This window comes from Carassius auratus, unplaced genomic scaffold (assembly GCF_003368295.1).
Source record: "Carassius auratus strain Wakin unplaced genomic scaffold, ASM336829v1 scaf_tig00031568, whole genome shotgun sequence".
Classification (NCBI taxonomy): Eukaryota; Metazoa; Chordata; class Actinopteri; order Cypriniformes; family Cyprinidae; genus Carassius; species Carassius auratus.
The window spans coordinates 153914-167632 of NW_020525933.1; the positions used below are offsets into that span (position 1 = coordinate 153914).

The 13719-nt window shown below is 36.8% G+C and overlaps 1 protein-coding gene across 1 annotated transcript; it reads right to left on the bottom strand.

Annotated features, from left to right (window-relative positions):
* Positions 1–162: 162 nt before the first annotated feature.
* LOC113080567 (uncharacterized) lies at positions 163–12355 on the bottom strand. The gene is made up of 5 exons (XM_026252729.1): positions 12260–12355; positions 3230–3562; positions 2275–2607; positions 1910–2026; positions 163–1249 (listed from the first exon to the last, which is right to left on the bottom strand). The coding sequence occupies exons 1-5, from the start codon at positions 12342–12344 to the stop codon at positions 1098–1100; spliced, it is 1020 nt and encodes a 339-aa protein (XP_026108514.1). The 5' UTR covers positions 12345–12355; the 3' UTR covers positions 163–1097.
* Positions 12356–13719: the final 1364 nt, after the last annotated feature.

Below are 13719 nucleotides of genomic sequence, written 5' to 3' on the forward strand. Positions count from 1 at the left end.
GAAATAATTTATGAATTTATACATAATATATCTACAGCGGATTCTCAATGATTTAATTTATGAATACTTTTTTTCTTGAGGTTTATACAAACCTGAAATTTGCAAACATTTGCTGAAAGAATAATGATACTAAAATAACACTGACACATGCTTACCAAGCAATATCTTTTCAACAGTTTATTTAAATTCACCACATAGCGTTACATTTATTGCCTGTTTTATAAAAAATAATTCATCTCAGTAGAAAAGAACATACAAATAGAGTGCAAAAGTGACAGCCAACCATGATAACAAAGTGCATTAAACATTAAAGCTATTATTACATTATAAACCAGCATGTTTATTATTAGGGTGGTCACTTATAGTCCATAAACATCTGAATTACTGAAAAAATGAACCAGAAACCTCACACATTCATAAATGGATGTGCCAATTAAAAATAAGGTGGATTATCCGTAGATAATATAGATACAGTATTTTTCCAGTTCATGTGCAAATCTAACAAACCAAAAAAACAGCTCTGATCTGAATCATAATAATACAAACTTTGTTTTAAAGAAAAATGGCACATGAAAACGGAAAAACAAAAGTATATGACTAGCTACTTGATGTCTTTTAAGAAGAAATAGGAGCCCATGATGCACTGTGAACAACATGAATGGAGATAATTAATGTGTATTTTGTTACTGATGATGTTAAAGTTGCATTAACAGAAGCATTGACTGATAACAATCAGTCAAGTGTGTTTCCCTCTTCCTAATGCTCATGAAGCATTTTAGCAACAAAGCTGAATGCTACAAGAGCAAATATATAAAGCAGAACAATAGTCCTCTGAGGATGAAGATAAAAAGTACCAGCTGGTTACATTATATCGAGGAGGCTCTTTCCAGAAGCTAAAATAAAGATGCTTCCATAAACGAATAAATGTACTCTAGTTTTATAAGCTGCAAATATGAAATCATTAAAACACATAATTGAAGGCATATACATAGCTAAAACGATCTACCGTATGGTTACAGTAATGGATGATTAATATTTATTTTAGATTTCTAGAGGGTGCCCAAATGACCAAATGTGCCGTGTGCATTTGAAGAGGCTCAAGAAAGCATGCGATTGTTTAATTCGGGTTCACTTTCACTTTCAGGGAGAGGATGGAAAGAGGAGGCACTGTTATTCAGAACCGACAAATGCCCCTTGTTGGTAGCGGCTCTGTGTTGGGGTCTTCTCCGATCACGAGGGCTTCCTTCATCTGTACAGAACAAAGCACTGTCATTTACAGCTACAGATACTACGAAATCACTAAAATCACACACAACGAAATGCAAATTTTGCAAATAAAGATCATTTCCCTCTCACTTCAGACCAATTTCAGAGCCTATCTGGTGGCAGAAAACGACTGTTTTAACATAGCAGTCTATTCAAGCCATGGAATAAAATAATTAAAAATGTAATTGAGTTTGTATTTTAAAATTCTGAATTAAATTTTTTTTTTGCAATTCCGAGATTATATCTCACAATTCTGTTGAGAAATATCCACTCGTCATTCTTTCTCTTAAGTTTATAATCCCACACTTTTGGCTTTTTTCCTCCCTCAGAATTGACAAACTCACAATTATAAAAAGGTATAAAGTCTGAACTAGGAGAAATAAACATGCATTTGCTAGAAAAAATGTCAGAATAGTGAAATAAAATAAGTAAATGTTATAGGTTAAAACAGAATTCCACGCATGTATACTGTACTGTACTGTACTCTACTGTAGGGCTAATACAATATGTCACAGATATGAATATTATATAGACCTATTTTTTTAAATCAGAGTCATGCATTAAAAGTAGGGTAGTCATAGCAGGTTTATCCATAGCCTGTTTGGACATCTGCGTAAAAATGATTTGCATTACTGATACTTGCCCTCTATGGAGCTCCTGCGGTGATAAATCACACCAAAAGCTGCACCCAGCAGAACAAAAAGAGCAACAGCAACAGCAACACATATTCCTGTTTCAGCAGCTGAAGACGGACCTGAATCTGAAACAAAAGAGACAGACAGTCATTAGTGTGAGTCAGTATGCTGAACCGATCTATAGCAAATGATAAGAGATATCAGCTGGGCTCAGAGAGTACATCTGAATCGGTTTCATAGTGACGTCAAAAGCACCAATGCTTTAGGTCCAAGACATCAATGTACTAAAAATAAAAAAAATTATGTAACAACATTTTTCTTTGCGTTGTCTTGTAAAGTTGTTCTCCTTCCATATGGCCAAAGCTATACTCACCAGTAACAGACACAGTGAAGCTCTTAATGCTGCTGGTACTGTAGCGGTTTCTGCGGCTGATGATCTTCAGTTTATAAAGTCCAGAGTCTGTGTTTGTGATGTTTGTGATGGTCAGAGATCCAGTCTGATGATCCAGCTTCAGTCTGTCTCTGAATCTCTCATCACACTGATCATCTCTACAGATCTTACTCTGATCTCCAGTGATTTCAGCGATGAGAATATCATTAAAATACCACATCACTGTATCATTTTGGGTTTTTGCTATACGAGTGTCTAAAGTGACAGATTCTCCCTCCTTCACTGACTTTCTCTTCACAACAGCAGCATGATGATCTAAAACAAATTATGAAAAATTATTTAGAAGATTAATTTCTCGGATCTTAATAAAATCAGTAGAACCAAACATGCAAAATGCAAAATATAAAATCAACTGTGTTTAAAAGCATTCTGTCCATCTATCTTTATTCATACAGATTTAGAAATGTCTCTGCCGAATAAAAAAAATTATCATTGACCGATCCATGTATTAAACACAGACATGCATAATACAGAGTTTTTATTACTACAGGAGAATATATATTACACATTTGGAATAATCTTGTGATCGAAAAATGTGACCCTGGAGCACTAAACCAGTCTGAAGTCGCTGGAGTATATTTGTAGCAATTATTTTAGGTTTCTTTACCGTCAATATGTAAAGCAAAATTTATCGAGATTCTGTGCTTATAAACTCAATTTATGGGTTTACAAATCCTCTACAATCCAGCAAACAAAAAAAAATGAGGTAGAAACAACAGAGAAATTCAAAAGGTGGTCAGAAATGAGATGTTGAAAAGAATAGTGATTCTTCTTGTAATGTCTGAAAGCAGTTCTGAATGTCCGTATTACAATAAACATAATTACTCTGTGATTTGAACACATATAACCTGCTTTTAAACATCCATTAATGACTCACCGTGGACAGTGATACTAAAGATCTTTTCACTGATGCTGTAGCTGTTGAGCATCAATAGTTTATATTCTCCAGAGTCTGTGTTTGTGATGTTTATGATGGTCAGAGATCCAGTCTGATGATCCAGCTTCAGTCTGTCTCTGAATCTCTCATCACTATCATTACACTGAACATCTGTACAGATCTTTCGGAGATCTCTATTGATGTAAGCGATGCGAATGTCATTAAAAAACCATCTGATTCTCTCTTGTTGATTTGTCTTAACATCAGTGTGTAGAGTGACTGAATCTCCCTCCATCGCTGACACAGAGACTGCCCTGACATCATCAGATGCACCTGGGGAAGAAATAAACAGCTGATTATACTTCTCTTTTCAGATAGAAAGAAAAAATAAAATGATAATTATGAATATTCTTTCACAAACTCTCAGATCCCTGATGAATACGGTCCCTTTAAAATACCTATTCGAATATTTCTTTCACATATAGCGTTTTAGTTTTGCATGTATTTGTAGGACCGGCTCTTGTTGAAGAAAAGTAGTTTGCGGTTTGATATTCAGATTTCTTTTGGCTATAATACACAGTGGTGTAGATCAGGGGTGTCCTGGAGGGCCGCAACCCAGCAGAGTTTAGATGCAGCCCCAATTAAACACACCCTTATCCTGGTAATCAAGTCCTTCAGGCTTCTTAGAAAAGTAATCTTTTTTAATTTACTGAATTTACAGTGGATAATTTTAATCAGCAATGTTAGAGGTACAACAAGAAACAAATGATAACCTAAACAAAAAACTAAATAATAGTTTTTTTTTTCTGTAATGGTAATGGTGACTACTACTCAAAAGACAACAAGAATAAACTTATAGGAAAAAGGAGAAATCTTTACATCACTTGAATGATTTTGAAGAATACAGAGTTAAAGACGGGTGACATTTTGGTTAGCTATAATTTTGACCTATCATACCATACTATATCTGATAAATATGCTTTATAAAATAGAAAGAACAGGAATTCATACATAGAGCCATGTTATTAAACATTCATAGTCGTTTATTATGAAATTAAGAGTGGAAAAATTTCTAGCTTAAGATATTTTTACTTGTCAGATTCAGTGACCATGGCAAAATCATGTATTTGCAAGGAGGAAACTGTGGGTTCTCCAACATTATTGGGTAATTACAGTAAACTGTAATAAGAATAAAGACCTAGATTTATCAGATATTCAGAATTTGTTATAGCTTATGTAATAAGTGCTAAACATCATTCTTAGTAGTAGGCCAAAATATTAGCAGGCAACAGCATTAATGTTTAATTTATACGCAATTAAACACAAACGCAGGTTCCTTGTGCCAGTGCAATGGCAAGGGTTCTTTGGCCAGATGAAAACCTTGGGCCAAAGCGGGCCAGCTGGGGCTAGAGGAGGGGTTATGAACAAAGGCGGAGTTTCTCCGCGTCTAGAGAGCGTCAGCGCGGATCATTTCAGAGAGATAACAGCTGTAACACCAGCATTAAAGACGTTTTAAAATCAGTTGAGCTCAAAACTCATCTTAGTTAGCAGCAAGTGTTTGAAATAACTTGATCCTATGTGGATTATAATCACTAAACAAGGCAGAAATATTTATAAGCGATGTAAAAGACTATGCACGCTAAACATTAACGTTACCATAGTAAACATGTTAAATATGACCGCTTGGAGAAATCATACGTCAGCTTCTTATTCTATCACAATTGTGTATTTATTTAGTAACTTATATTATCTCTCACAAGCCTCGTCTTGAGAGTTTATCTCACGTTGCCTATCATAAAAAATATAATAATGTTTTTTGTTCGGGAGCTTTTATAAAAATAGAGATATTATCATTCATTCTAAATGTGACGGCTACTGTGGCTAATAAACAGAAACAACTTTTACATTAAATATAATGTGATAAAATACAATATAACTTTGACCATAATAATGTAGCAAATATAACTCGAATAAAAATGTAAAATGTACCCAAAGTGTCAATTCATTCTGAAGGGCCCTTTGAAGTGGCCAGTCTTGAGCACTTCAGTTTGGAACGACCCTTCAATATGGAGGCCATGACTGTTTTCATTCCAAAGTGCCCATGTACGGAAGTTCTAAGGGGCCATGCATTATAATTTTTTTCCTTCTTGTTTTTCTCGTTATAACGACTTAATTTTCTCGTTATCTCCTCATAACGAAAGTCATTTTCTCATTATTAAGACTTAATATTCTCGTTATCTCAACATAACATAAAAGTTAGTTTTCTCATTATAATGACACGACAGTTTTTACTGTTTTTATAGTAACAAACTCAACTTTGACAGGCATCTGATAGACAACCATGCAGGCGCTCTTACTGTAGCCTATATTTCAGCAAATTTTGCTTCGCCTATAGGTAATAACGTCTACAATACTGTACATAAATAAAGGCTGATAAATCACTGTTGATTTTTCCAGAGACCGTACACCAAAGGTTTTGTTTTTGTAATTAACATGTTTAAATGGAAACACCGCGAAAACTTCAGAAAGATGCAGAACTATTCTAAGATCTTTGAGAGCTGCTTGGATTAAACTCACTTTTAATTTTCCCTTTATTTGAAATAAAATTATACATAATTTGCTATTTTAAGTAGCCATTATATGCTGTGACAGATATATCATGTGCGTTACATGCTTCTGTTTGAAAATAGCGTTCATGTGCAGTGTTTGTGTGTGTGCAGAAAAAAACAATTACAACATTATAGAACAAAACTTAAAATTTAAATTAGCCCATGCACTTTACATATATATCCCATTTCTCATCAAAATGGTTAACAATAAAGAATAATAAGGAAAAGAAGCACATCACAAATAGCCTATCATTAAATTGTTAAACTGTTATTTAATTTTAATTTTAGTCTAGTCTTTGTGTGAAGCTGTCATTTTAGTTTCTGTTAGTTTTAGTCACATCCATACTCTTTTTAGTCGAGTCAAGTTTCAGTCAACTAAAAGTCTGAGCGTTTTTAGTCAATGAAAATTTTATTTTAGTCTCCTTTTAGTGTTTTAATTTTATTCAACCCAGTCAATATAGCAAAGTCCAACCCGAGGCGCTTTAAATGACTGAACAACAGCTCTTTGTGAGCGTTCAGTTCCCATTCTGATCTGGCTAAAACCATCCAATCCTCAAAGTAGTTCAATACACGCATTCCCATCTGCCTGAGATGGGACAGAGTCACGTCTATGCAATTCAAAAAAGTGCATGGGGCCAGGGAGAGTCCAAAAGGAAGGACTTCATACTGAAAGGCCACTCCCTCAAGCACAAATCTCAGGAAAGGTCTGTGACGGGGGGCTATGTGGATGTGAAAGTAAGCATCTTTCAAATCCAATGGTCAAAAACCAATCCTCTGGCTAAATATTCATAAGAATTTTCTTGACCATCATCATCATGAACGACTGGCACATAAGCGAGCTGTTCAGTTGTCTGAGATCTAAAATGGGTTTGAGCCCACCGTCTCTCTTTGGGACGAGGAAATGGCGACTGAAAAAGTCTGACTCGCTGTTCGCTGGTGGTACTATTTCCACAGTGCCTTTTACAAGCAGTGCTTGCACCTCCTGCCAGAGAACAATAGCTTCGTTGTCCGGGACAGAAGTTTGAACAATGCCTCTGAACTGGGGTGGTCTGCAAGTGAACTGCAGAGAGTAGCCTCATCGAATTGTTTCCAAACCCATCTTGAGATTCCTGGAATGGCAGCCCAGTCCGTGTAATGGGAGGGGAGAGGTTTTATTTTCTCGAACGAGAGCTCGCCTTGAAAAATCAGGGAGTCTACATTCATAAGTAAATGAGAAAGGATGAGAATTTTTTCTTTTTAAAGTATGTGAGTCCGAATGAGCGCGTCTCAACAGTCAACAGCAAATGAACTGTTCACAAAAGATTTCTTTACATCAACACACACACACACATATATATAGTCTAAGGGAAATTCTTTCACACAGAAAGACTGATGTTCTCCAAATGCACTGTGTACTTTATAAATAAAAAATACACTAAACATTTAAAGAAGTTTTAATATGAACAGTACAGCTTTTACAACATTTAACTGGAATTTATTTATTCATTTTCTAATAGTTTAAATTTTTACATTTGTACTTTCTATTTTAAAAAATAATGGTGTGAAATTGTGTTTTTTGTGTGCATTGTCTATCTTCTCTGTGCCCAGTTGCTCTCTATCCTTTACAACTGTTGTTTCAAAGCTAGTCGAGATACTTTTACACACAACACTTTGTTGGCTTTTATCTCTTTACCTTTTCTGTTGTTACTATTATTATTATCCTATATCAGTATTAAAAGGTAAACTGTAAAGAGAGACAATATTTCCTTTTTCTTTATTATTTTTATTGTATCAGTTTTAAAGGTTATTGTGTTGACTGCATGCATAAGTAAGCGATTGTTTTGTGTGAGATGGGCGTCTGTTTTAGAACAGACAGGGATGACAGCTATATTTTTGTTCATTTTTGCTACAGCCCAGTGAAGGATCAGAGAGGAGCAATATGCAACAGATGAATATCAGCAACAAAGAGTACAATTCATTTTCATGTATTGTGGGAGCAATCAGGTCATTTTCCCCTAAATGCCACATCACAAGCTTTGAGACTGGAAATGCCAAAACAACAAACATAACAGTGCTGACTTCAAGCGCTATCATAGCCTTACAAAATAAAAATTAACAAAAAATACAGGCATCTTCCTTGTCTTCCTAACTGTCCCAAACAGGAGAAAAACAAAACATCTCAGTGCTCTAATCATTCTGAGGCCCCATTCATGCAATGCTACATCTTTCTTCAGAGGATACTGTACACACACAGTATATGCATCACAGCTACAGTCTCTATTCATCTTGGAATCATTATTAACTGTTGTTACAGATTTATTGTGACTGAAAGAACACAACAAAAAAAAAAAAGAAAAAGAAAAAAAATGGTACATGGAAGTACTGTACAAATGGGGTCACATATTCTGATGACCCCTATAAAAACATTACTAGCTTGTTTTTGTGAAATCGGCTTCATGAACATTGTTAAACATTTACGTTACATACAAAATGCAAAAACAGGCTACTCTGCAAACAACAGGATTGTGTTCATTCTCAGGGCTCTCAAGTGTCACGCATTGAGCGTGACAGTCACTCATTTCGGTCTTTTGTCACGCACTCCCGCCACACATTGTATTTCTCACTCAGAAAAAACTATTTATAATATATTTAATATGCCGCAGCGCCCAAAAGTTATCTGGTCGCGCCGCTCTCACTATGGAAACCGGCAGGAATCAAGCGCGTTCTTAAAGGGGGGGTGAAATGCTCGTTTTCACTCAATATCCTGTTAATCTTGAGTATATATAGAGTAGTACTGCATCCTTCATAACTCCAAAAAGTCTTTAGTTTTATTATATTCATAAGAGAAAGATAGTCTGTACCGAGGCGTGACGTGTGGGCGGAGCTAAAGAATCACGAGCGCGAGTAGGCTTTTGCGTAGAGAGCGTTTGGAAGCTGTGACATTACCTTCAGGAAAAAACCATCACCCAAAACAAACCATGGATAACAGACAGATTCAGCCGTTTATTTATGATCCAGAATCAGATCCCGAGGCTGAAACTGAACGAGAGCAGCAGCAGCAAGGACTCGCTCCGAGCGGGGCTCGAACCCCGGTCTCCAATGTGAGGCGGACGCACTAACAAGGAGGCAGAGATATTTGAAGCAGTTTTACTCACCGCCTGCGGTTCCAACACACGATCGTGACCCTTTTTCCTTGGGATTGCATCATCCTTAAGAAATAAACGATACGCAAATCCGTCGTCAAACTGGGCCTTGTTTGTAAAACAAGCATCTTCGAAATGCAGGGAACAAACACAAACACTTGCACAACTCCGTTGATGCTCTGTAAAAATAAACTCCATCCACTGGTCCCTTAATGCTGTTTTCTCTTTGGTAATATGTGCAGGGTTGTCTTGCCCTGGCAACCAAAAACACACTCCTTTTGTGACATTTCGCGACGCTCTCGCTCTGATCAGTGAAGTCTGTTGTGCTCTCAGTGCTGTGCTATACGGGAGCGCGCTCTTCCGGCAGAAGTGCGTCAGGACCCATATAAGGAAATTCAGCTCCATCTAACGTCACACAGAGCCATACTCGGAAAAAACTTTCCGAAACTTGTGACAAATCGGAAGAGGTATTTTTGGAACAGAAATACTCCTTCAAACTTACAACTTAATTTTTGAAACTTTGTCCATGTTTAGCATGGGAATCCAACTCTTTAACAGTGTAAAAAACTCAGTATGCATGAAATAGCATTCCACCCCCCCCCCCTTTAAATCGAGCCTGTCACTTATCAGCCAATCAAAAAAAAATAGGCTACACAATAGCCAATCAGAAAATAGCACTATTGTATCTGGGTAAGATTTAACACAACAACCAATGAAAAAAAAGCATCCTGGAATTGTTCACCATCTTCCTCATTCACCCACAGAGGAAATCACTGGAGCTCCGAGCATCACTTTGAGCACAAAGTAAGTAATGATCTCCTGTTACAACAAATTCACAACTTGTTTGACACAAACAATGACAACTTGACTGCTGTTAGAGAATGTTTCCCAGATAATTAGCATCAGTTTTTCATGAGTGTCTGACAAATACACCTTTTCAACAAATACACCTTTTCTATGGATTGAGTGGTCTTTCTGATGATGGAATATGGATACAACATTTTAAAAAGTATTGTATCCCAATAACAATATATTCAATACCACGACTTAGGTGCCCTTGAGCAAGGCATCGAACCCCCAACTGCTCCCCGGGCGCCGCAGCATAAATGGCTGCCCACTGCTCCGGGTGTGTGTTCACGGTGTGTGTGTGTGTGTGTTCACTGCTCTGTGTGTGTGCACTTCGGATGGGTTAAATGCAGAGCACAAATTCTGAGTATGGGTCACCATACTTGGCTGAATGTCATGTCACTTCACTTTTTATATTCACCCCTCTGCCATTTGGTAGAAGATATAAGAGCATCAGAAACAGCTCTAGTAGATTCAGAGACAGCTTCTATCCTCAAGCCATCAGAATGCTTAAATTTACTCAACCATCTTCACTCTCCTAAATGGCACACTTGTCACTTTTTAGAATTAATCCTGCAACCTAAATTAATCCTTTTTTATTTTACCTCTTCTATTTATCTACTTTCTATTTAAAAAAAAAAAATCTGTAAAGTTGAGATTACTTTGAGCACAACAAATTTCATGACTGATAAATGTTATTTATGTGTATATGACAATAAACTTGAAACTTGTATAACCCAGAGATATCCTATAAGAAGCCTGTATTTGACTAGCTTTCTCTATGTCTTCTGTCTCACTGATAGGAGAAAAACTCAATGTGGGTTTCACCACCAGAGCTACGCTAAACAGGCTCCTTGAGGCTGGAGAGGTCACATCACAGAAGGCTCAACAATTCCAGCAGGCAGCATTGGCCTTTTTGGTCGGAGCTGTGGAGTATGCCATGGATAAACACCCGTTGAAAGATGCTCTCCTGAAGCATGCCAGATTTATTGATGTGCAGCTAAGAGCTGAGTGTGGGGTTGAAGATGCCCTATACTTTGTAGATTGAGGGTATTTTCGATGGTTGGTTTGAACAAAACCTCAATACAAAACAGTTTGTCTCTGGATGGGACTTTTCTCCTCAATCATGACCCTGAAAATGGCTGGGCTTGAGCCGAACTGTTTCAAATGGGAGCCAACACCACAAATGATAAAGGAGTCCAAAAAGGCAACAAACACTTACAACAAACAACATCAGTCATAATCCCTCTCTCTCTCTCTCTCTCTCTCACACAAACATTCACACTCAAACACACACACACACAAATTTTGTAAATGGAAATTGAATAAACACTTTGAATTTGGTGAAATTGTCAGTGTCATGTGTCAAATATTTTCTTCTGGTGGGGGGGGGGGGGGGGGTCACTCTTGCCTGTCCTCAAAACTTGAGAGCCCTGCATTCTCATGACAAATTTTAATTGGTTTTAAGTCTGCTGAATAACGAGCATTTCTAAACAAGCATTCTAAAATTTTCTTTGAGAAACGGTTAATAATTTGAACTAACATATTAAAAAACATTTAAGAGTATCTACATTAGCTTACATAGGTTAAAACATAAGCCGATTTTTTTTTTAATCCATTTAAAAGTATTTCAAAATGAATAAATAAATACAAATCATTTAATTTAACATCTGTTGTTGGTTGCCATAATCCACGGAGAACATTTTATATACATTGTTGTGATTAATTGTGATCGGAATTTAAGAACATGGTAAGAAAGAATAAATACAGAAAGTTTATAATTAATTTGCAGTCTTCAGAATTTTTATTTCTAGAAAATATTTACATCTTAATAATAATTTTACTGTAATGTCACTCTTTATTTAATCTAAGGATTTATACGCCCTCAGTTTTCTTTACTATAACGTTACATGCTCGGTTTCTCTATCAGGTAAGTGTAGATGTCAGGCCACTCAATCGGAGGTAATCCTGTCAGATCATCCATCCAATGAGTGATTGTGTACGGGTCGATCAATCTGGTTTCGTCCGTTAAAGTTAACTTTTTCAAATAATTATCGCGGTCCCGGACAGTGAGTGACCTTAAATATTCAGACAAAGCAGATTATTCAGATTTTCTCCAGCCATTATTAAAAAAACAAGCTAAGAAAACTCGCTAGCTTCCGTTCGTTCAAGTGTTGAGGGGAATCTTTCTGCCTCCAGCTAAGCCCCGCCCACACAAAACGTCACCTTGTTTACCAACTGTAAAAGGGTCTATTAGACCAAGCTTCTTTCCTGGATAGGTGCTTTACTGTGTGATCGAGTTCAAGCTAAACAGTGTCAACAGCGCCTACTAGGTTCACAGGATGCGATTGTCACATAGTTTGCTGTAACACCGGTTCCGCGGTTATTTATTTATTTATTCATTCATTTTTTTTTATCTTTGACAGGAAGATGAATTGTAACAAGTGTCTTACCGCGCACGAGGAATCCAAATACTGTGAACAAACTAATGATAAACTTATTTTTCAGACTGAATTCTCTGGTTAGCACAGCCGCCATGCCGATGTGCACGTAGCACGTGCACAGTAATTTAATTTCCGTTCCAGCAGATTCGTCAAAAGTTGATTTTGTGAATTTAAAGGGATAGTTCACCCAAAAATGGAAATTCGGTCATCATTTGCTCACCCTTGTGTCGTTCTAAAAACGAGTTGCTTTCTTATTTTGTACATCCAAGTAGATATTTTGAAGATTGCTTGTAATCAAACAGTTGGTGTTATTTCCATAGTAGAAAACAACAACAACAACAAAAAAACAATTTAATACATTCTATAGCTACGCATACCTCTGGAAATAGAACACCAATAGAACACCACAGATTAACTGCACTTCATCCATGAAGCTCAGTTGCGTAGGTGTTTTATGTACAGAAAAGCAAAAAAATGTTGTCCTATTGTTCTTCACTGTTAAGTTAGACAGGCAAATTATTTTGCCACAATTATTATGTGGAATTATTGAAAATATTGCACCACCACCAAACAGCACACAAATTCGCAATGACCTCAGTGTCAATTCCCTTAAATTTCATATAAAAATGGCAGCAGACCGGTCTCCTCCCTGTCTTTCAGTGCACTCTTTAATCCGTAGACCGCGGCGGATCAGCACGGGCAGACTCAAACAACAGAGGACACAACAGTGGCAGCTCATCAGGGGAGGCACAGCCTCCTCAAAATTTTTAGGTGAAAATGAGAGACTATTTAATGTTAATAAAATTCACAATTCATTTCAGTTAATGTCTCAGAATGTGTATTTTTGTTTTGTACATCAGGTCTGCATCCGAATTCAATGTTAGCTTCAGTTCCTGTCTCCTGAGAAGGCAACATAGATGTATCCTTCGCTGCCTTTGATATCCCACAATCCTGTGCATTCCAGTTTGTGACAGTTATTCAAAAAAAAAATGAAGATGGCACCTGAAACTTGCGGTCAGTGATCAGTTTGTGTGCAAATGTATGTTTTTGATCAACGTTTTCCACTTTTTATGTAATTTCTAGTGAGAAATTAATATTGCCGTAATGGATAATCCACTTAGTTATCACCAAAGCTGTCTATATTTTGCTGTAGATCATTAAACCATTACTCTGCCTCAGCCTGTCCAAAATCAGTTTCAGAAGCCAAATCAAATTCCAGATGCCCTTTCACTGTCCCTTGAGGCTTTACCTCAAGGGACGGGGTGATGATGATAATTAGGAGGGAGGCAGCCAACTCATCAAACATTATTAAAAGTTTAATTATTCAAGCTAGATCAGCCAGTGCACATGTGCAGTCCTAAGAACACATCTGAGAATGCTGACTTTTTCTATAGCAAACGGGATGCATCTAACTGCAGCTGCAGTGACATGCTGGCTTTACTGATTGGCTCTTTCATTTGGAAGACTGA

Coding starts and splice junctions, on each gene's coding strand:
- LOC113080567 (XM_026252729.1), bottom strand. CDS start 12,344: ATGGCGGCTGTGCTAACCAGAGAATTCAGTCTGAAAAATAAGTTTATC. Junction 2,608..3,229: donor CTTTAGTATCACTGTCCACG/GTGAGTCATTAA, acceptor AATTTGTTTTAG/ATCATCATGCTGCTGTTGTG. Junction 1,250..1,909: donor CCGCAGGAGCTCCATAGAGG/GCAAGTATCAGT, acceptor TGTTCTGTACAG/ATGAAGGAAGCCCTCGTGAT.